The 25,262-nt window shown below is 35.7% G+C and overlaps 1 protein-coding gene and 1 long non-coding RNA gene across 2 annotated transcripts; one reads left to right on the top strand and one right to left on the bottom strand.

The window, feature by feature from the left end:
• Positions 1-1,743: 1,743 nt before the first annotated feature.
• LOC144578072 (uncharacterized) lies at positions 1,744-24,565 on the bottom strand. The gene is made up of 4 exons (XR_013523148.1): positions 24,479-24,565; positions 6,592-6,608; positions 4,888-5,002; positions 1,744-4,220 (listed from the first exon to the last, which is right to left on the bottom strand). It is a non-coding gene; the product is annotated as an uncharacterized LOC144578072 (long non-coding RNA).
• On the top strand, positions 9,644-10,318 carry LOC100401661 (tubulin alpha chain). Its single transcript, XM_035265199.3, has one exon. It carries the CDS (start codon positions 9,740-9,742, stop codon positions 10,184-10,186), a length of 447 nt encoding a protein of 148 aa, XP_035121090.2. The 5' UTR covers positions 9,644-9,739; the 3' UTR covers positions 10,187-10,318.
• Positions 24,566-25,262: the final 697 nt, after the last annotated feature.

Below are 25,262 nucleotides of genomic sequence, written 5' to 3'. Positions count from 1 at the left end.
TTGTATTACAGCTTCAATTTCATTACTTTTTATTGGTCTGTTTAGGTTTTCAATTTCTCTGTGGTTTAATCTCAGTAGGTTATATAAATCTAGGAATTTATTTCTTCTATATGTTCCAATTTATTGGCATATAGTTGCTCATAGTAGCCACTAATAATCTTTTGAATTTCTGTAATATCCATTGTAATGTATCCTTTATCATCTCTGATATATTTTTTTTATTTTAGTCTTCCCTTGCTATCATTTTTTTTTATTTTGAGACAGAGTCTTGCTCTGTCACCCAGGCTGGAGTGCAGTGGCATCACCTCAGCTCTCTGCAACCTATGCCTTTTGTGTTCAAGCGATTCTTGTGATTCAGCCTCCTGAGTAGCTAGGATTACAGACGTACATGACCATGCCCAGCTAATATTTTTGTAATTTTAGTAAAGACAAGGTTTTACCATTGTGCCTGGTCTTGAACTCCTGGCCTCAGGCAATCTACCTACCTCAACCTCCAAAAGTGTTGAGATTACAGGCATGAGTCACCATGCCTGGCTTCTGTTTTTCTTAGTCTTCCTAAAGATTTGTCAGTTTTCTTTATTATTAGAAAAAAAACCACAGCTTTTGGTTTCATTGATTTTTGTGTTTTCAAATTAATTTTTTCTGCTCTGATCTTGATTATTGCTTTTCTTCTACTAATTTTGGATATTGGTTTGCTCTTCCTTTTCTAGTTATTTAAAATGCACTTGTTAGGTTGTTTATTGAAGTTTTCCTCTTTTTTGATGTAGGCACTTGTAGTTATGAACTTCCTTTTAGTACTGCTTTTACTGTTTCTCATAAGTTTTCCATGTGATGTTTCCATTATCATTTGTTTTAATGAATTTCTCAATTTTCTTCTTGATTGCTTAATTAACCCACAGGTCGTTTAGGAACATTGTGTTTATTTTCCATGTGTTTGTATAATTTCTAACATTCCTCTTATTGTTAATTTTTAGTTTTATTCCTTTGTGGTCAGAGAGGATGCTTGATATTATTTCAATCTTTTGAATGTTTTAAGACTTGTTTTGTAACCTGACATAGAATTGATCCTTGAGACAAATCCACATGCTGAGGAAAATAATGTGTATTTTGCAGCCATTAGATGAAATTTTCTATAAATATATTTTAGATCCATTTAGTCTACAGTGTAGGTTAAATATGATACTTTTTTGTTGATTTTCTGTCTGAAGATCAGTCCAGTGCTGAGAGCAGAGTGTTGAAGTCTCCAGATGTTATTGGTCTGGTGTCTCTTTCTTTCTTTAGCTCCAGTACTATATGCTTTATATAACTGTGTGCTCCACTGTTGGGTCCACATATATTTGAAATTGTTACATTTTCTTGCTAAATTAACCCTTTTATTGCTATGTAGTGTCATCTTTTTCTCATATCATAGTTTTTATCTTGACACCTATTTTGTGTGATATAACTATTCCTGCTTTTTTTTGGCTTCAATTGGCATGGAATATCTTTTTCCATGACTTTGCTTTCAATCTGTGTGTGTCTTTTTAGGTGAAGTGTGTTTCTGAAAGGGGACAGATTATTGTTTCTCATTTTTATTCCATTCAGCCACTCTATGTCTTTTGATTGGAGAGTCTAGTCTATTTACATTTAATGTTATTTGACTTACTGTGACCATTTTGTTATTTGTTTTCTGGTTATTGTCAGGTCTTCTCTTCATTGTTTCCTTCCTTCACACAGGTAATTTTTTCTAGTGGCATTGTTTAATTTCTTTTATTTTTTGTATAGCTGTTGTATGCTTTTGATTTGAGGTTGTCATGTGGCTTGGAAATACTATCTTATAATCTATTAGTTTAAGCTAATATTAACACTGTTTGCATAAACAAACAAGCAAGCAAATAAAAACCTAATCAAAATTCTTTATTGCCTCACTTTTTAAATTTTTGTTGTTTCTATTTATATCTTATTCTACTCTCTGTCTTGAAATATGGTTGGACTTATTTTTATTGATTTATCATTTAGTTTTTCTACTTAGTAGTTTACAAACAACATTTACAATGTTATAATATTCTGTGTTTTACCCTGTACTTCCTATTGCCAGTTTGATTTGCACCTTCAGGTGATTTCTTATTGTTTGTTAACATATTTTCCTTACTGAATGAAGCATTCCCTTTGGTATTTCCTGTTGGATAAGAAGTCAGCTTTTCTTTGGTGGAAAATCCTTTATAAATAAAGATTTCATGTCTGAAGGATAATATCACCAGATATACTAGTCTAGGGTAAAGGTTTTTTCTTCACCACTTTAAATATGTCATGCCACTCTCTCTTGTCCTATAAGGTTTCCATTGAAACATCTGCTGCTATACGTATTGGAGCTCCACTGTATGTTATTTTTTTTCTCTTGATGCTTTTAGGATTATTTTTAATCCTTGGTCATTGAGAGTTTTATTATTAAATTCCTTGAGGTAGTAATCTTTGGGTTAAATCTGCCTGATGTTCTAAAATCTTTCCATACTTGGATATTGATATATTTCTCTAGATTTAAAAGTTCTCTTTTATGCCTTTGAATAAATGTTCTATTCCTATCTCTTTCTCTAGCTTCTCTTTATTCTCACTAACTCTTAGATTTGCCATTTCGAGGCTATTTTCTAGATCCTGTAGGCATGCTTCATTGTTTTTATTCTTTGTTCTAGTCAGACTATATATTTTCAAATAGCATGTCTCCAAACTCACTATTTCTTTTTGATGAATTCTGCTAGTAAAAGACTGATGTATTCATCCCTATATCAACTCCATTTCTCAACTCCAGAACTTCTGCTCGATTCTTTATGATTATTTCAATCTCTTTTTTAAAATTTATCTGATAAAATATGGAATTCCTTCTCTGTGTTATCCTGAATTTCTTTGAGTTTCTTCAAAACAGCTATTTTGAGTTTTCTGTCTAAAAGCTCACATAGCTGTATTTCTCCAGGATTTGTCCCTGGTTCCCAAGTTTTGTTCATTTGCGGAGGTTGTGTTTTTCTAAATGGTCTTGATGCTTATGGATTTTCATCTGTGTCTAGCCATTAAAGAGTTAGATACTTATTGTAGTCTTCAGAGTCTGAGTTTGTTTCTACTCATACTTCTTGGGAAGGCTTTCCTAGTATTATAAATGACTTGGATTTTGTATTCTAAGTTGTATCTGTATTAGGGGTCATACCAACCTCAGTAATGCTGTGGTTCTAGCAAACTTCTAGAGGTACCATCTTGATAGCTTTAAGTAAGATTTGGAAGAATTCTCTGCAATACCAGGCAGAGGCTCTTGTTCTCTTACTTTTTCCCAAACAAATGGATTCTCTCTCTCTGTTCAGAGCTGGAAGTGAAGTAACACAAGCACCCCCATGGCCACCCTCAATGGGTCACTGAGCTGAGTTAGACTTGAAGCCAGAAGAGCACTGGGTTTCCTGCAAGGCCTACTGTAATCAATATCTGGCTACTGCCTATGTTTGCTCGACACCCTGGTGATCTACAATCAGCAGGCACTGAAGCCAGCAAGGCTTATGTCCTTCCCTTAAAGAAAGGAAACTTCCCCAGGTCTTTTGTAGTTCCAGAGATTCTGTCCAAGAGCAAAGGTTGGAGTCAAACACCTTAGAAGTCTACCTGCTATTCTGTTTTACTCTGGCTAAGCAGACACTCGAATCACAAGACACAGTCCTTCCCACTCACCCCTCCCCTTTCCACAGGTAGAAGAGCTTTACCCATTGTCACTGCCACCACTGGCCCATGGAGGGTATTGCCAGGTTGCTGCTGATATTTATTTAAGTCCCAAGCACCCTTAAGTCAGCTGTGGTGAATGCTGCCTGGCATGAAACTCACTCTTCAGGGAAGTGGGCTCCCATCAGGCACAAGGCAAGTCCAGAAATACCATCCAAGAACTAAGAGCCAAGACCTGGAATCAGGAACCTCAAGAGCTGGCTTAGTGCTCCGCACCTCTGTAGATGAGCTAGTTCTTAAGGTGCAAGACAAAATACTCTTTACTCTTCCCTCCACTTTTCTTAAGCAGAAGGAATTTTTCCTATAGCTACAACAGCTGGGAGTGTGCCAAGTCTTAGGTTTTGAAGACAGCCAGTCTCAAAATCTCACCCAATCTGCCACATGCCTACCTGGGTATTGCTGCTTGTTATTCAGGGACCAAGGGTTGTTTAGTTGCAGGTGATGTGTCCTTCCCTTCAAGGTAGCAGCATCTCCTCTGGCCCAGGGTGTATCTAGAAATGTCATATTGGAGTTAGGGCCTGGAAAATAAGCCTCATGACTCTGACTGATGCTCTGTCCTTTTGTGGCTGAGCTGGTATCCAAATGATAACGTCTTATTTTCTCTCCATTCCTCAACAGAAAGGAAAGCGTCTCTTTTGAAGCCACAAGGTATGCAGCATGGGGTTGTGAGAATGGTGGAGCACAAGCAATTCCTTAGCCACGCTAGCTGGTGTCTCAGTCCTCTGGCTTTGAGCATATTTCTGCACTTGTGCTCACCTAGGAGTTGTAGTCTTGTAGCCTTGACTGTCTTTCATGTGTATTTGGAGCCCCAGAGTACTTTAACTCATGGTGGCAAGTGATGCTGGAACTCAAGTTCAGAACCATGGGATTAGTGATTCCCGTCTGGTTAGGGAAGGTTTAAATACTGCCTTTTTGGGTGGGCATCAGCTGAGGTCAGCCTGCTTTTGCTTTCTGCTGTGACAGGGGAGCACTCAATTCAGTGCAACATCTCACAATCCCTGTCCTCTCCATCTGCCAAGCAGAGGTTTTTTTCCTATATCACGTGGCTGCTTCAGGGGATAGGAGAGGGATGGTATTGGTGATTCAAGACTGTCTTCTACACTCCTCAGTGCATCTTTTAGCAATATTAAGTTAAAACCAGGTAGTGTGAGTGCTCACCTGATTTTTGGTTCTTATGAAGGTGCTTTTTCTGTGTAGATGGTTGTTAAATTGGTGCCCTTTCAGTGGGGATGATCAGTGTGGGGTCTTCTATTTGGCCATTTGGCTCCACCTCCTACAAATATAATTTTGACTGTGTTATTTAAGCTCTGACCAACAGACTTCTTACTTGAAAAAGAACATAATAGCAACTGTTTCAAGTAAGTTGAAATTAGCGTAATCTATACTAAACATCTATTAAAACCAAGTGACCAACAACAATTAGTTCCTTTTACTTCCCTGACTTTCAGGGAATGTATAGTCCAATAAGGAAAATACAACTTGTATTCAAATTATAAATATACAAAATAGAATGTGCATAATGCTGTAAGAAAAGTTTTGTTTAATGTTTTGAAACTAAGCTTATCCTGAAAATTATCTGGTTTATACAACTATAGAGCATTTCTTTATTTGTTAGACCGTTGTTAGGCTATGTGCTTTTATATACTATACATTGTTTATGGACACGCACATTACCTTACATGAAGTGAATTATTTCTGGGCTTCCATGATGCAGATTTTAGGTTCTAGTCCAAAGTCTGAAATTCTCCAACCACTGAACTACAAACTCTATATTTTCTTTCTCTGCCTTATTTGTCACATAAGTAAAATTTAATTGATTTCTGCCAAATTTTATTCACAGAGATTTTGAGGAAATAAGTAAATTATAAAATATTAAGAAAATTCAATAGATTGGTGGAACTATTCATATGTTATAGTTGGTGTTAATAAAGTAATTCTTATTTACATTATAGTAACATAAATATCTGGGATTTTTTTCTTTTTTGTTTGTGTGACAGGAGATCTCACTCTGTCACCAGGGCTGGAGCGCAGTGGCTGGACCATGGCTCAGTGAAGCCTTGACCTTCTGGACCCAAGTAATCTTCCCACTCCAGCCTCCTAGGTAGCTGAGTCTACAGGTGCTCAGCACCCACTGGGCTCTTTGTATTTTTGGTAGAGATGGGTTTTGCCATGTTTCCCAGCGTGTTTTCAAATTCCTGCTCTCAAGTGATCTGCCAACCTCAGCCTCCTAAAGTGCTGGGATTACAGACATGAGCCACCACACGTGGCCATGAAAATCGTTAATTGTTAGGTTGTCAAGTTAACTGTAACTAAAATTTAATCTTGAAATGTGCCTATTAAATTCTTCAAGAAAAATATGATTTCCTGCAGCCAAGTACTTTACCCCATATCTACCTATAATATCAGAACAAAAAATAGTCCAATAACTATTAAAAATTTAATTGAGAAAATATTTGACTACTGAAAAGTGAACCTGATCTTTCAAAAGAGGCATGCAGCTCAGTGTTTAAGAAGAAGTATACTGATGTATGCAAGTTGTTTTGGACATTTAAAAAATGAGACAGATTAATAGGAGGATAGAGTGTTAAATAGATTAATGCATGTGAGAAAAACAATGTTAGTAAAAACGTTAAGGATAGAATCTCTATAATACTTAAAGTACTCATTTTTTCAACATTTGGCAGCATCCAAGAATCTACATTCCTCCCACTGCACCTAACCCACCCCACCAACCCCACATCCCTGCTTTTCTATGGCTTTAGTTTTCTAGGTTCCGTTTCATTTCAGAGTTATGGTAGTCTAATTTGCCTGGTGAGATTAATTTTCTTCTGCCAGTTGTACTGTATTAAGCTCTATACCTACCTCCAAATTGGCTCCAACTTGAACACCCGTCATAATTGTTTCAGCAGTGTTAAATCCATTCACCCCATGAAGAACATATGAGAAAAATAAAAACAAACAAAACAAGATAAAACCAAAAACAAAGTGGTATAAATATTTGTCATTCTATAGGAGTTTTTTTACAAATAAAATAAGAGAGTGTGTGTGTGTGTATGTGTGTGTTTGTATATATGTGTGTGTGTATATATATATTGTATGTATGTATATATACATACACACATATATAACAGTAACAACATATAATAAAAATATTTTAATAACTATTTACCAGAATGTGTCTTTCAGAAATTTCAATGTTTTATCACAACCTTCAACAGCCCTTCTGGTAGTGGGCTCACATTTATTCTAATTTTAGGAAAGATAAATCAGTCAGTGGTAGATTGCTTTAATTATTGTTATTTGTTGCTCCTATTATTGCAATTGTTACTATGATTAAACATTTATTAAGAGTCTGCCATATGGTAGGCTACCTACTCAAAATAATCAGATGTTTTTATGTATGTTAGTGACAGATTTTTATTTTCTTCTATGTTTGATGTTATTTCTCTTTTTTTCTATTTAAACCAAGCCCTGTATTTGACACACGTAATTTTCCAGTTATTATCTAAAACTATAATTAATGGTGTGTGATAAAAAAGACCTCTGGAATAGATGCCAGAGACAGAATTTCTAGGAAATAACCATATACCTTTACAGTGTGTGTCTCTGTGCACGTGTGCACACACTATAGAAGTATTTTAACACCTGTCCTCATTTGTTTTTCATTGACAAATCGAGAAGCCTAACCTGGGTGATTTCTAATGTTAATTGCATTTCTATAATTTTACTCATCTGTTTATTTCAATTGACTAAAACCTTTAACTGTGTGAAGCAAGTGTTAAGTATATAGAAAAAAGCAATCCAAATCAAATTTCATTTTAACAATAACTTGCCTGTTTCTTAATTTGAATAAGCAGTCTGCTATTTGGTATTTTCTGACTGTAATCTAGTTAGTAATATAGTTATATTAAAGGTTTTTGCCGGGTATGGTGGCTCCTGCCTGTAATCACAGCACTTTGGGGTGCTGAAGTTTGCTGAAGCATGAGGCCAAGAGTTCAAAAGCAGTCAGCCAACAAGGCGAAACCCCATCTCTGGTAAAAATACAAAAATTATCTGGGTGTGGTGGTACATGATTGTAATCCTAGCTACTTGGGAAAAGCTGAGACAAGAGAATCACTTGAACCTGGGAGGTGGAGGTTGCAGTGTGCTAAGATTGCACCGCAGCACTCGAGGCACTGTCTCAACAGTAACAAAAAAAGTTTTTGGAGGATTATTTTAAGACTGATATTTCTATAAATTATTAAATTTTATTTTTATAGTATTGATAGATGCAGAAGGCACACCAATGCCTAAGTAGATAAAGAAGGGTTCCTGGAAAATCTCTAACCTGCCTGACAAGTGTTTACACCACTTTTTTTTTTTTCCAGATAAGGGAAGCTGCAAAAAGTCTTGCAGGGGCATGCTCGCTGCAGACTGGAGGCCCACATGCACTGGGGGAATGGGTGGGGCCACCAGGATATCACACCTTATGAAGTGGGAGGAGCCTGGCCTCTTCAGTTCATGTGTGGTGGCCTGGTATCCAATCAGTGAGGTGGGAGCCTGTTGGTAGAACCCACCTCTATTTTTCGGAGAGATTTATTTTTGCCTAATAAATCCTCCCTCCTCAGCCTTCAGTGTGTCCACATGCCTAATTTTTCCTGGTCATGAGACAAGAACATGGATTTTAGGTGAACTAAGGAACAAAAAAGCCTGCATCAGTATTATGGAGTAAGACATATGCCAAAAGGACATGTAAATAATACCTTAATCTAGAGGCTAACTGAAATAACATAAGTCTCTGCCCTGCACCTTCCCATATTGCAGAAAAGAATAAAGCACAGCGTGACAAGGTAAAAGCACAGCTTACCTTCAAAGCCTAGTTAAGAAGAATGCTGGAAATAATAAAGAATAGGAGCAACAGAAATCTGTCTCCTTGTCTAGACAAAAACTGCACAAATAGAGTTTGTCTGATGTATCCACTTTGGAATTATGGAATCTACTGAGTTCTTATAACTTTCAGGGGAAGGCTTGGAAGGCTAATTGTTAATTTCCATCAATTTTAATCTTAGCACAGCAGAAGGCACTGATGCTCCATGTCCAGCCTTGTAGCAGGAAGTTGTGAGTTTGTTTCTAGAGCAACCTGAACATAGCTTGTGGAGGACAGATAGGGCAAAAAGAACTTTGCCCTTCAAATATTAGTGATCTGTGCTGTGATAACTGATTGCTGATTCTGATTAGAGACACGAACAAAAAGTGGGCAGTCATTCTTACTTCACCTTCCTCTATTTTTTACAAGTGACTTCGAGGGAATTTAAAGGTCTAGCATACTTTATTTTCCCTCATTAGATTTTTTTTCTGTTTGGGCAGCAAGAGTGTAAGAAACAGGGCATTCAAAAGGAATGCTATATATAGGGAACATTAGAGTATGTATCTGCATGCCCAGGGAAAGACACAGGCACGAAAACAAAAACCTTAGAAGATGGGAAGTTTGCAACTCAGGCACAGAGACAGCATACAACAATTAACAAGAAAACAAACCAATAAAAAAAAAACCTGGAGCTGAAAAGTACAGCAACTGAAAAAAAAATGCATTGCAGGGATTTAATGGCAGATACGAACTTTCAGAAGCAAGAATCCACAAAATTGAAGATAGTATAAGAAAAATCAATGTCTGAAGAGCAGAAGGAAAAATGATTGAATAGAAACAGAGTCAAAAAGACCTGTGGGACACCATCAAGTAGGCAAACATACTCATTGTGGGAATCCTAGAAGAACAGAAAAAGAGAAAAGAGAAAATGTAAAGAAATAATGGTGAAAACCTTTACAAATTTGATGAAAACAGGCATATATACTTCCGAAAAGCTGAAGAAACTCCAAATATCATGAAGTTAAAAGAGATCCGTGCAAAGATACATTATAATCAAACTTCCCTCTGGCCACATATGCCCCTGTCATCTCTGCTGAGAAAGCCTACCATGAACAGCTTACTGTAGCAGAGATCACCAATGCTTGCTTTGAGCCAGCCAACCAGATGGTGAAATGTGATCCTCGCCATGGTAAATACATGGCTTGCTGCCTGTTGTACTGTGGTGATGTGGTTCCCAAAGATGTCAATGCTGCCATCGCCACCATCAAGACCAAGCGTACCATCCAGTTTGTGGATTGGTGCCCCACTGGCTTCAAGGTTGGCATCAACTACCAGCCTCCCACTGTGGTGCCTGGTGGAGACCTGGCCAAGGTACAGAGAGCTGTGTGCATGCTGAGCAACACCACAGCTGTTGCCGAGGCCTGGGCTCGCCTGGACCACAAGTTTGACCTGATGTATGCCAAGCGTGCCTTTGTTCACTGGTACGTGGGTGAGGGGATGGAGGAAGGAGAGTTTTCAGAGGCCCGTGAGGACATGGCTGCCCTTGAGAAGGATTATGAGGAGGTTGGAGCAGATAGTGCTGAGGGAGAGGATGAGGGTGAAGAGTATTAACTTGTATGCTGTATTTTGTACTCCGTTGTCTTAGAATCGTTTTATTTTTGTTCTGTGGACCTGTCCATTATGGCCCTTAATTGTTAATAAAAGTGATGTTTTCAAAAAAAAAAAAAAAAAAAAAAAAAACAACACACCAGCAGAAAATCCAAAGACAGAGATCATTTTGAAAGCAGCAAGAGGAAAGCAACTTATCACATACAAGTGTTCCTGATAAGTTTATGAGTAAATTTCCCATCAGAAACTTGGCAGACAAGAAGGTAATGTGCAGATATATTTCAAATCCCAAAGAAACTTTCAAACTAGGATTTTATATCTGGCAAAACTTTCCAAAAAAAGTGAGGAAGAAACTATGATATTTGTAGTTAAAATTTTGAGTGTTTGTGACTACTAGAATTGTTCGCCAAGAAATGGTCAGTGAATTCCTGCAGGGTGAAATGAAAGGACACTACACAACAACTTAAAGCTGCATGACAAGGGATGCACCCCAGTAGGGCCTATATATGGGCAATTATAAAAACTAGTTTTATTCTAACAAAGATTTCAAAATGTACACCTTATTTGCTACATATCTTAAGAAATTAACACGTTAGAAAGCAACAATTATTAGCCTAAAAGCTAACATTATTTTAATTTTGATTTTGGACTTCAAATTTTATTTACACATAGTTTAAAAGACTAATGATTTCAAATCAATTATAATTTTGGAGCATACAATGTATAAAAATGTAATTTTGACATCAACAGCCAAAAGGGGTGAGGAGAGAACCAATAAAGGAAGAGAGATTTTGTATGTTTCTGAAGTTAAACTGCTACAAATTCAAAATCAGTGTTAAAACTTTAGAATGCTAAATGTAATCTCCATAGTAACCACAAGGAAAATAACTATAGAATATACACCAAAGGTAAATGAGAAAGTAATTTAAATATTTCAGTAGAAAAATAATCAGAAAAAGGGCAAAAGACCTTTAATGTATATAGAAAATAAAGAATAAAATGATACAAGTAAGTCCCTTCTTGTCAGTAAATATTCAAATGCAAATGGATTAGAATTCCCAATCAAAAGATAGTGTTGGGACTCAGAAAACAAAAAAATACCCTAAAATGAGGGCCTCAGAAGCAGCCTCAAAAGCAAGAATTTTTCTCTGACATTCCTCTGCCCTCCTGTCTCTCAGTCACATTCTCTCCCAAGGCTAGCCATAGAAACTAGAATCCCTTTCCCTAATGCAGGTCATAGAAACCAGAACATTTTTTTCCCCAAAGCTGGCTATAAAACCTACAAAGATTACTTTCCCTTTGCTTGCACTGCTATGTAAAAAATGGTCATAAAAGAATAATCTGACCTACCTGGTTTGACTGCAGGTCATAAAACCATCATGCCAGCTAAGGTCTGATTTTTTGACAAGATTAACAAAGTTGACAAATCCTTAGCTAAATGAGAATATGAGAGAATACTCAAATTGCTAAAATCAGAAATAAAAGTGGGGACATTACTACTGTTTCTACAGAAATAAAATAATTATGAAAGTGTACTATGAACAATTATATGACAAAAATTAGATAATCTAGATGAAACCAACGATTTCCTAGAAACACAAAACTTACCAAAAATAATTAATGAGGAAATAGCAAATATGAATGGACATAATTAGTAATAAGATAGTTTCAGTAATAAAAAGTCTCCTAACAAAGAAAAGTCTTGGATTTGGTGGCATAACAGATAAATTCTGCCACACATTTGAAGAATAACTAGCACCTATCCTTCTCTAATGTTTCCAAAAAGTTAAAGAGGACAGAATGCTTCTTATCATATTCTATGAGGCCAGCAACACTACAACAACCAAGGTCAAAACAGACACCATAAGAAGAAAATACTGAAGATCAATAACTCTTATGAATATCTTTGTAAACATTCTCAAAAAAATTAGGAAACAAAATTTAGCAGCTTATCAAAAGTATTACCTAGCACTATCAAGTAGCATTTATTTTTTTGAACCCAATAATGATTTAACATACAGCAAATAATCAATGTATTTCACCACATTAACAGAATAAAAGAAAAAAAAGAAACTCGTAATTATCTGAAATTGTGTAGAAAACCACTTGACAAAATATAGCATGCTTTCATGATCAAAACACTTAAAAAATAAAACTTAAAAAAACCTAGACACAATAAAAGATATATAAATTTGGCTCTCTCTATATATATTTATATATATAATCCACAGCAAATATTATACTCAGTGGAAAACTAAAAGCCATTCCTCTAACATCAGAGAAAAAGACACAGACAGATACCTGCTTTAGCCACTCTATTCAACGTAATACAGAAAGTTCTAGTCAGAAAAAAATAGGTAAGCAAAAGAAATAGAAGTCATTCATATTGTAAACCAAAAAGTTAAATAATCTTTTCTGAAAGACTGACAAAAAAAAGAACAGAATATCCAAGGACTGTGAGGCAATCAGAAAAAGTATAATGTATATTTAGTACCTATACCAGAAAGAGAAGAAAGATGGATAGAAGTAATGAAAGCATATTAACTGTGAATTTTTCCAAATTAATGCCAGACACCAAATCAAGAAGTTCAGAAAACATCAACTGTGATTAATAAAAAACAACAACAAAAACCCCCAAAAACTTTGTACTTAAGCATATTGTTATCAATTACATAAAAATTAAGAAAATATCCCAAAAGAATCCAGAGGGGACAAACAAAAATAAGAACTATTTTACCTGTGAAGTAACAAAAATAAGAATTATATTCAAATTCTCCTTAGAAATTTTGCAGGCGAGAAGAGAGTAGACTGACATTTTAATGTTAACAGAAAAAAAATCAACCTAGAGTTCTTTACCCTGTAAAACTGCCCACCAATTGTGAAGAAGAAATAAAAACTTTTGTAAACAAACAATGATAAAATTTTTTGCTACTAGATCTGCTTTGGAAGACGTGTTAAAAGAAGATCTTTAGAGAAGAAGACAAATAATATGATTTAGATATTCAGATCTATATAAAGAAAGAAAGCTCCAAAAGAAACAAGTGAATGTAAAATAAAAACTCTTATTTTCTTTATTCTCCATTAATCTAACATATAACAATTTATTAAAAATAATAGCAACTCTATATTCCATTATATATGCTTACATGTGTGTATATATAAGTGAAAAGAATAACGGCCATGTTACAAGGAAAAGGAGGGAGGAATTAGGATTATTTTCCTATTATAAGGCACTAAGACTACCTATGAAAAAACACTGTATTTGAAAGTATACATGAATTACTTGTAAATATATATTGCAAACGTAAAGAAAAATACTAAAAAAGTAAATGAAGTACATCTAATATGCCAAGAAAGAAGAAAAACAAAACATGAAATTCTCAATTAAAATCACAAAAAGCAGAAAAAATGTAGAAGACAAAAATAGAAGCAAAGAACAAGGGCAGCAAGTTAAAAGCAATATAGAATATGGTAGAAGATAATCCAGATATATCAGTAATCTCTTTGATTGTCAGTGGTCTAGATTTACTCATTTTGGGGAGTTTTATTAAATCTATTTTTTAGAAACAGGATTTCACTTCATTGCCCAGGCTGGAGTGCTGGAGTGCTCACTGGCAATCTCAAACTCCTGGACTCAAGGGATCCTCCTGCCTCAGCCTTTCTAGTAGCTGGGACACAAGCACAAGCCACCGTGGCCAGGTTTTTTTATTATTATTATTTTGTAGGGTGCTTGTTAACTCCTGGCCTCAATGATCCTATGGTCTCAGCCTCCCGAAATGCTGGGATTAGAAGGCATGAGCCACTGTACCCAGACTAAATGCACCAGTTAAAAGATAAGAGTTTTTAGAGTTAATCAAAATATATATTGTATACACTGAAGTATATGTTTTCTATAAAATCTCACTTTAAATATAGAGGGACATATAATTAAATGTAAATGAATGAAGAGAAATATAATGTACTACTACTAATAAACATTATATTATTATAATATAGCTTCATAATTATTATGATAAAGCAGTAGAAGCTATAGCAGTTTGAGATGATGTACACTTTAAAGAAAGGAAATGTATCAGTAACAAAGAAGGACACTCTATAACCGTAAGTGAGTCAATTCTTCAAGAGCATATATAATACTAAAAATCAGAGTGTCAAGATGTCTGAAGCAAAAAGTGGTAGAAATGCAGAGAAAAATCACTAGATTTATTATTAACATTGAACAGTTCAACAAGACTCTATCAGAAATTAAGATATCCTGCCGGCAGAAAATCATTCAGGAAAGAGTTGAACTAAGAAATATTATCAATCACATTAATGTACTGCACATGTGTCAACAGCTTTATCCAGCAATCACAATAAATTCTCAAGTGCACATGGAATGTTCACCAAGATAGATCACTTCTGGACCATAAAAACACAAATTTGAAAGAATGAAAAACATCTGATTTTGCTTTCAGACCATACAAAAATTAAAGTGGAGATCAATAACAGAAAATAAGCATGAAAATCGCAAAATACATGAAGAGTAAACAATATACATAATATACTAAACATTTATGAAAGAAATAATGCCAAAACTCTACAATCTCTTCCAGGAAGTAGATGCAGACAGAATCCTATCTAACTCATAATATGAGGACAGTGTTATTACAATACCAAAACTAAAAAATAAGTTAGAAGAAAAGAAAACTAGAGATTAATATCTCTCATGAATATAGATGCAAAAGTTCTCAAGCAAACATAGGATTCCACAATGTATAAAAATAAGTATGCAACATGACCAAATAGGATCTCCTAGGCCACAAAGCTGGTTCAACATTTAAAAAATCAATTAATCTTTACATTAACAGGTTAAAAATAAACATGCAGAAAAAGCATTTGAGAAAATCCAATAATCACTATTAATAAAAACCCTAAGGAAACCAGGAAGAGAGGGGAACTTACTCAATTTGATAAATAATACTTCTAAAAAGCCTCTGCAGTTGACATCACACCTTATGCTAAGAAACTACAGTCTTTCCCACAAAGTTAAGAACAAAACAAATTTTCCTCTTTCCACCATTTCTTTTCAGCATCATAGATTTCTTAGCTAATGCACTAGGACAAGAAAGTAAAGTAAAAACTACATACAGACTGAGAAGGAAGAAACAAAAGTGCCTTTGCCAACGACATCACCATCGATGTAGAAAATCTGAAAGAATTAAAACTAAATGAACAAAAATAATTCTCAGAAGAAATAAACAATTATGGTTAAGTTACAGAGTCTTGGTGAATAAACAAAGTTAAATCCCTTTTCAATAAACTCACAGTGAATAATGGGAATTTGAAACTAAAGACACAATACCGGTGACATAAGCACCCTCAAAATGAAATAGATGTAAATATAACAAAATATGTACAAGATTCATATGAGGAAAGTAAAACTTGGATGAAAGCTATCAAAGCAAAATAAATAAAGACAGAGATAAGAATATTATTTAATATTAATAATATTGTCAAGATATCATTACCATTTGGTCTATAAATTGAATGTAATACCAATCAAAATAACAGCAAATTATTTTGTCAATATCAACTAATTTTAACTTTGTATAGAAAAGAAAAAGACCATTAACAGCCAACTGAATACCGAAGGAAATGAACAGAGTTGCATGATTGACACACCCTGACTTCAAGACTTACTATAAAGATGAAATAATCAAGGCAGTGTGGTGTTGATTAATGAATAGTCAGATAGATCAGTTAGACAGAATAGAGATGTCAGAAATAGACCTACATAAGTATAGTCAGTTTATCTTTTATAATGGATCAAAGGTAATGCATAGATAAAAATGTCTTTTCAAATACAGGTGCTAGAATACTTGACATTATCATAAAAAATAATGAATCTAAACACAGATCTTATACTCTTCACAGCAATAATAATTAACTCAAAATGGGTCATGGACCTAAGTGTAAAACAAAAATCTGTAAAACTCCTAGAAGATAACTTTGGAGAAAGCCTACATAATCTTTGGGATAACAGTGCCTTTTTACATGAACACCAAAGGCACAATCCATGAAATAAATAATTGATAAGTTGCATTTTGTTAAAATGAAAAACTCCTGCTCTGCAATGTGAAGCAAATGAAAACAGCCACAGACTCAGCAAAAATATTAGTTAAAGATACAGCTGATAAAATATTGTTATTCAAAATGTACAAAGTACTTTTGAAATTCCAAAATAAGAAATAAGCAACCCAGGTACACTATGAGCAAAACAACTAAATGGACACCCAGAAACTTTACCAAGTAAGATGTAAATGAGAAATCATATATAAATATGTCTCAGAATATATATAATTAGAAAATTGCAAATCAGAACAATGAGATCCCATTTCGTATCTATTAAAATGACAAAAATATAGAGTGTTGACAATGCCAAATACTGGTGAGGATATGTAGCTTCAGGAATTCTCATTTATTATGGGAATGGAAAATAGTAAAATGGTTTCACTTTGGAAGAAGGTTCGGCAGTGTCTTACGAAACTACCCGTACTCATTTTTTTGCAGGGAGGCACAGGATCTCAATCTGTTATCCAGGCTGTCGTACAGTGGTGCAATCACAGCTCATTGAAGCTTTAACCTCCCTTGGCTTATGTGAGCCTCCCACCTCAGCCTCCTAACTAACTGGGACTATAGGCATGCAGCACCACACCTGACAAACTTTTGTATTTTTTTTGTAGAGACAAGGTTTCACCATGTTGCCCAGGCTGGTTGCAAATTCCTAAGCTCAAGCAATCCTTCCACTTTGGTCTCCAAAAGTGCCGGGATTACAGGCATGGAGCCATGGCACCTGGCCTAAAACTATACATACTCTTACTGTATTATGCATCAATAGCACTTTTTATATATATATAAATACTTTGAAATATTTTATCCACATAAAATCCTGCAACAGGAATGTTTTTAGCAGCCTTAAAAAATTGCAAAATTTTTAAGCAACTAGGATATCCTTCAGTAGGTGAATAGTTTAATAAACAGTGGCACATCCAGACAATGAAATATCATTGAGTTTTAAAAGAATTTTATCTAACAAACCATAAAGAGACATGGAAGAAACATAAATGAATATTACTAAGTGACAGGAGCCATTTTGAAAAGCTGCATCTTTATAGTATAGCAAATGTATGATATTTCTGGAAAAACCAAAACTTTAGAGACAGTCAATAGGTGAGTGGTTATCAGGCATTCAGAGGGAGAAAGGAAATAATGTGCAAAGCACACGGGAGTTTTAAGGCAGGGCACTATTCTGTAGGATACTATAATGGCAGATATACTTCATTAAACAGTAAGTACACCACCTAGAGAAACCCCTATATGAACATGAACTATGGACTTTGGGTGATTATGAAGTAACAAAGTAGGTTTACTGATTGTAACAAATGTAGCACTCCAGTTGAGGATATTGCTAGTCGGAGTGGCTATGCAACACAGCAATATTTCATTGATATCATAGGGTTTAAACACTGGATATTATAAATATCAGAGTAATATTTTATTGATATCAAATTGTGTAAACACTGGATGTTATAAATAACAGCAATATTTCATTGATATCACAGGGTATAAACTGGATACTATAAATATAATGGTGACACTTTATTGATATCACAGACTGTAAACACTGGATATTGTAAATATTACAGCAATATTTCATTAATATCACAGAGTGTAAACACTGTATACTGTAGATATCACAACACGATTTCATTGATATCACAGGGTGTAAACACTGGATACTCTAAGTATCACAGCAAGATTTCATTCATATCACAGGATGTAAATAGTGGATATTACAAATATCACAGTGATATTTTATTAGTATCACTGTGCATAAACATTGGATTTTGGAGTTGTCACAGTGATATTTCATTCATACCATAGTGTGTTAACACTGAATATTGGAAATATCACTGATATTTATTAATATCACAATGTGTAAATACTGGATATTAGAAATATCTCAGCAATATTTTATTGCTATTACAGTGTGTAAACACTGGATATTAGAAATATCAAAGTGATATTTTAGGAGAATCATAGCTTGTAAAGACTTGATATTAGAAATATCACAGCGATACTTCATTACCAGTGAAATATTGCATTGATATTTTATTAATATCACAGTGTGTCAACATTGGATATTAAAAAATCATTGTGATATTTCTAATATCCGGTGTTGACACACTTGATATTAATGAAATATCACAGCGATATTTTATTGTTATAAGAGTTGCACACATGAGATACCGCAATGATATTTCATTGATATCACAGTGTAAATACTGGATATTAGAAATACAGCAGTAATATTTCATGAGTATTACAGTGTGTAAGCACTGTGTGTAAATTCTAGATATTAGAGATATCACAGTGATAGTTTGTGAATATCACAGTGTGTAAGCACTGTGTGTAACCCTGGATATTAGAAATATCACAGTGACATTTCATTAATATCATGGTGTGTAAACACTGTGTATAATCACTGGATATTAGAAATATCACAGTGATATTTCATTAATATCACAGTATGTAAACACTTTTATTAGAAATATCACAGCTGAGCACGGACTTTGGGAGGCCAAGACAGGCAGATCACCTGAGGTCAGGAGTCTGAAACCAGCTTGACCAACATGGAGAAACCCTGTTTCTACTAAAAATACAAAATTAGCCAGGTGTGGTGGCAGCACCTGTAATCCAGCTACTCAAGAGCCTGAGGCAGGAGAATCGCTTGAACCCAGCAAGTAGAGGTTGCAGTGAGCCAAGATCACATCATTGCACTTCAGCATGGGCCACAAGAGGGAAACTGTATCTCAAAAAAAAAAAAAAGATGAAATATCACAGTGTGTAAATAATGGATGTTAGTAATATCACAGATATATGTATATGTATAATTTTCATAACTTTATCTCAATTTTACAGTCATCCTGGAATTTTGCTTTAAAAAAAGTCTTTACAAAAAGAGAAATATTATGCATTTTGAATTCATTTGATAATAATTATATATACATATCTATATCTGTCTACATATATCACAACTTTGATGAGAAATTATATTGCCTTTATCTAATCTGTAGAGAAATGAATACCTATTAAAATATAAATTGAGATACTTGAGGTTAAGAAATTAGAGCTGTTAGGCTGCCTATCTTCTTGATTAATTACAATAAATCTATGTACATGCTTATATGACATTGTTATTAAGCTTGTACAAAGGGAACTGAAGGCCAAGAGCTTAAGATATATAATAGGCATATAGGAGATGTTTAAAATAGTCTTATAAAACTCAACACTAGTGTGTGTGTGTGTGTGTGTGTGTGTGTGTCTACTTATCTTTCTAATCTCATTTAAAAGGACAAGGCTTAAACATATGCCAAGCATTAGTAGTATTTTATTTTTATAAATCAGGGAGTTTTTGACTCAAGCCAGAGATTTCAGAGTTAACTATTTGCCTACAAGATAGATTTTCTTGGAAAAGAGTGAAGTTTCTGTGGTTGGGAGAAAATGTGCAGTATTGCTTCTTTGCTGGACATGTTGCAGCCTCATGTCAATGTAGAAGGCCTAGAATGTGCCTGTTGTTCAAAATGGCTGTTTGCCAATTTAAAATGTTTCTGAAAAGAAAAGTGCTCATTGTTTATTCTGTTTAATTACAGGAAAATATTTGAGGAGCAGGGCTCAAAGCAAAAATAATAATAATTAAGATTCTTATTCACATAAATTTTGTCTTTATTTTTAACCTTTTGTCTTTTCTGTGAACCATCATTCTGTGCTTCTGGGGGAAAAATTATTAGGGCCAGAAGATAAGCTACCACTCAAGATGGCGAGTAACTACTAGTGGCACAAACCACACTTCAACAACATTCTCATTGTCAGTAAGTTAATACAGGAACCAGAAAGTATTTCAGATCAGACTAAGTAAATAAAAAAAGCAGAAAAAAGAAGTCACGATGACAAATATAAGGTAACAAACAACACAAATTACTTTTGAGGGTAAAAAATAGATGGTATTCGATACTGCTTACAAGCTTAGACGTTGTTTTCAAAATATTTTCAAGAGTGGAAGCAGCTTCAGCAGAAACAGTTATATAATAAAATGTAAATTTTCTTATTAAAAATTATGAGGAACATGAAAAATCTCTACTATTAAAAACTTTTTTTTAGTGGCTCATGCCTGTAATCCCAGCACTTTGGGAGGCTGAGACAGGTTGATCACAAGGTCAAGAGATCGAGACCATCCTGGTCAACATGGTGAAACCCCGTCTCTACTAAAGATACAAAAAAATTAGCTGGGCATGGTGGCGCATGCCTGTAATCCCAGCTGCTCAGGAGGCTGAGGCAGGAGAATTGCCTGAACCCAGGAGGCAGAAGTTGCAGTGAGCCGAGATTGCGCCATTGCACTCCAGCCTGGGTAACAAGAGTGAAACTCCGTCTCAAAAAACAAAAACAAAAACAAAAAATAAAATCAAAATAAAAACTTTTTCCAAATTATTTCATTTCTTTCAGAAACCTTTGATTATGTTTCAAATTGAACAGTTGTTTCACTGAAATCTAGTACTTATATGTTTCATTCATACAGGAATTCTAGTGGATGATTATGTCAAACATAAGCTTAGAATTTTATAAAATGTAAGACAGTAAAAAAATACCTTTTTAAAAAGTTTTCTGTGAGCCCAGAATTTAGATTTTGGTCATATCCACAATAAATTTCCCAGTGGAAAATAGGTAGTATTTTAGTCTGTTCTCATGCTGCTGTGAAGAAATACTTGAGATTGGGCAATATGTAAAGAAAAGAGGTTTAATTGACTCACAGTTCCACATGACTGTGGAGGCCTCAGGAAATTTATGATCATGACAGAAGGTGCCTCTTCATGGGGTGACAAGAGGGAGAATGAGAACCAAGCAAAGGGGAAACCTCTTATAAAACCATCAGGTCTTGTGAGAACTCACTCACTATCACAAGAACAGTATGGGGAAAATTATCACCATGATTCAACTATTTCCACCTGGTCCCTCCCATGACACAAAGGGATTATGTGAATTATTATTCAAGATGAGATTTGGGTAGGGACACAGCCAAACCACATCATTTCATCCCTACACATTCCAAAATCTCATGTCCTCACAGTCAAAACACAACCATAATTATGCAGCATTCCCACAAAGTTGTACCTCATTCCAGTATTTGCCAAAATGTCCAAGTCAAAAATGTCATCTGAGACAAGGCAAGTCCCTTCTTCATATGAGCCTATGAAAGTAACTAAAAGCAGGTTACTTTCTAGATATAGTTGGGGTACAGGTATTGGGAAAATACATCTGTTTTAATTGGGACAAATTGGCCAAAACACAGGGGCTACAGGCCTTATGCAAGTCTGAAATCCAGTAGGGCAGCATTAAACGTTCAAGTTCCAAAATGATTTCCTTTGACTCCATGTCTCACATTCAGGTCACATTGAAGCAAGAGGTGGACTCCTATGGCCTTGGGCTGCTCTGCCCCTATGTCTTTGCAGGTTACAATCACAACCCAGCTGCTTTCACAGGCTAGTTTTCAGTGTCTGTGGCTTTTCTAGGCACACAGCACTAGCTGTCAGTGGATCTGCCATTCTGGGGTCTGGAGGACAATGGCCCTCTTCTCACAGCTCCAGTAGGCAGTGCCCCAGTGGAGACTCTGTGTGGGGCTCCACCATACATTTCTCTTCCACACTTTCCTACCATGGGTTCTTCATGAGGGCTGCACCCTTACAGCACACTTCTGCTTGGACATCCAGGCATTTCCATACATCCTCTGAAATCTAGGTGGAGGTTGCCAAACCTCAATTCTTGACTTCTCTTCACCCACAGCACCCTCACCACATGAAAATCACTAAGACTTCAGGCTTGACCTTTCTGAAGCAGTGGCCTGAGCTGTAGTTTGGCCCATTTTAGCCACAGCTGGAATGCAGGGCACTAAGTTTCAAGACTGGACAAAGTAGCAAAGCCCTGGACCCAGCCCATGATACCATTTTTTCCTCCTAGGCCTCTGAGCCTATGAGGGGAGGGGCTTCTGTGAAAATCTCTAACATGTCCTGGGGACACTTGCCACATTGTCTTGGCAATTAACATTTGTCTTCTCATTACTTATGCAAATTTTTGAAGCAGGCTTGAATTTCCTCTCAGAAAATGGTTTTTCTATTGCATTGTCAGACTGCAAATTTTCCAGATGTTTATGTTCTGCTTCCCTTTTAAGCATAAGTTCCAATTTCAAACCGTTTCTTTGTGAATACATAAAACTGAGCACTCAGTTTAGCACTTGAATGTTTTGCTTCTTAGAAATTTTCACCATCAGATACCCTAAATCATCTCTTTCAAGTTCAAAGTTCCGCAGACATTTAGGGCAGGAATCAAATGCCATGAGTCTCTTTGCTAAAACATATCGAGAGTCACCTTTATTCCACTTCCCAACAAGTTCCTCATTTTCATCTGAGACTGCCTCATTCTTGACTTTATTATCCATATCACTGTCAGCATTTTGGTCAAAGCCATTGAACTTGTCTCTAGGAAGTTTCAAACTTTCTTGCATATTCTTGTCCTCCTCTGAATTCTTCAAATTGTTCCAACCTCTGCCTGTTACAGAGTTCCAAAGTTGCTTCCACATTTTCGGGTACCTTTACAACAGTGTCCACCTACCGGGTACCAATTTACTTTATTAGTTCGTTCTCATGCTGCTATGAAGAAATATGTAAGACTTGGTAATTTACCAAAAATAAAAATAAAAAAGAGGTTTAATGGACTCATGTGGCCGGTGAGGCCCCAGGAAACTTACAATCATGGTGGAAGGCACCTTTTCACAGAGTGGCAGGAGAGAGAATGAGAAAAAGTGAAGGGTGAACCCCTAGTAAAACCATCAGATCTTGTGGGAACTCACTTTCACTAGAACAGTATAGGCAAAACTGTCCCCATGTTTCAGTTATTTCTACTTGGTGTTGCCCCTGATATGTGGAGATTATAGGAACCACAATTCAAGATGAGATTTGGGTGGAGACACAGCCAAACCATATCAGGTATATTTACTTTTGGTAGTAGGATCTTCTACAAAATATATTATGCTGAAAAAGCAAATTATCTTTTTTGCAAAAACAAAATAAAATTTAAAAAAATTTTTAAATATATTACTTTTGGTGATGAATTTAATATCTTGGTAAGTATACTAAAGTAACAATAACATTAACATAATTATGACAACTTTTACTCCTTTAAGGTGTAAATTTTCTGTAAAATTTAAATCTGATATATATAAAAGTTATCATTTTCTTAGACATCATTAAGTGGTAGTATTTATGGTAGACAGGGGACAACTACACTAATTTTTATATCAATTAGCTACCTGAGTAATAATGTCTAATTTCCCACAAAATTTTTTATATTCTCAATGGTTAAAATGATTATTTTTCATGTTAGAAGTAAAGAGTAACAAGTATCCATATAGCTGTTTACTGCTCTATTTTGTTACAAAACTTTATAAAAAATATCTCCAGAGAGAAGAGTGAACCAGGGTAGTCAAATACAAAGTTCCACTGTTTGTGTCCCCCACAGGACACCAATTTATTTACAAATCCAAACAAAGCACTTTTATAAAACCCCAAAATTAGGAGAGCACTCACAGTACCAAGTTTTAACTTCATAACTTCATATCAATTAAAGAGGCATTAAAGACGGTAGAAAAGACAGCCTTGAATAAATAACAGCACTCCTCCACTATTCTCTACCAGCAACCACATTGCAGTGAGAACCTACATATTTAGGAGAGGAAAAGAGCAGCAATTGTATTTCATTGAAACTCAGTGCTGCTCTGTCATGGCAGAAATCAAACTCAGGCTAGACTCAACTGATGTCTGCCCATGGAAAGAGTATTTTAACTAGTGCTAGCCAGGTAGAGGTCAACAATTCCAGTAGCTGGAACTTGAGTTTAGACAAGCCTTGGTACTGCAGGCTTAAGTGCTCTAGACCTCCAAATAAACTTGAAAGGCAGTCTAGGAAACAAGGATTACAACTTCCAGGTGAGTCCTGGTGTTGAAGTAGGCTCAGAGTCAGTGGACCTGAGGGGCATGAGACATCAGCTGTGGTGACAAAGGGGTTTAGCACCAGCTGGGCTCTTGGAATCCTTGATTCCAGATCTTGGCTCATGGATGGAAAATCTGGGCCTTCCCTGGGCTACAGAGGAGCCCACTGCTCTGAATCGGGAGTCTCAGGCTAGGCAGATATTTACCACATGCTGACCTTTGGCTTAAGGGAACATGGGTGGTAGCCTTGCAGTGTTTTCTGTGGCCTATGGTGGTGATGACCATGGAATGAGGCTCTTCTGCCTGTGGAAAGAGGAGAGTAAGAAGGACTACATCTCGTGGTATGAATATCAATTCTATCATCATTCTTTTGCACTACTAGAATACCAGGCTGAATTGTAAGGTTTTTGACCCCAGACCCTCTCTTGCAAACTGTACCTCTGGACCCAGCTGGGGCCTGGTGAAACTTGCCACCCTTTAAGAAAGTATACAAGTCTGGCTGGCTTTTCTGTCAGGGTCCAAAGCCTTAGAAAACATAAGAATTTGCTAAGTAGTGGTGGCAGTGGGCGTTGAGCAAGACCCAGAGCTCTGCTGGCTTTAGGTCTGACCCAGTGCAGTCACAGTGGTGGTGACAAGTTAACTTGTGTTACCCCACTCCCAGCTCAAGGTGGCTCAGCACAGAGGAAAAGAAAGTGTTTCTTTGGGCAAAAGTAGAGGTTGAGAACAGGAGTCTCTGCCTGGTAAACCAGAGTTTTTCAGATCTTATCCAAAACCATCAAGATGGCACCTCTAGCAATCTGAAAAAACCACAATGTTGCTGGGCTTGCGGTGACACCTACAGCAGATATGGCTTAAATCACAATACCTGAGTCATTTCTAATACTTTGAAAGTAGCCTTTCAATGTCGGCAGTTACAAATAAGTCCAGATGGTGAAAACTGTAATAAATAGCTAACTCTCCATCACCCAGACACAGATGAAAATTCCTAAGTATCAAGACTA

The sequence above is a fragment of the Callithrix jacchus genome, chromosome 10 (assembly GCF_049354715.1).
Source record: "Callithrix jacchus isolate 240 chromosome 10, calJac240_pri, whole genome shotgun sequence".
In the NCBI taxonomy this organism is placed as follows: domain Eukaryota; kingdom Metazoa; phylum Chordata; class Mammalia; order Primates; family Cebidae; genus Callithrix; species Callithrix jacchus.
Note: the sequence above shows the minus strand (reverse complement) of the source record. Positions and strands in the feature narration are given on the sequence as shown.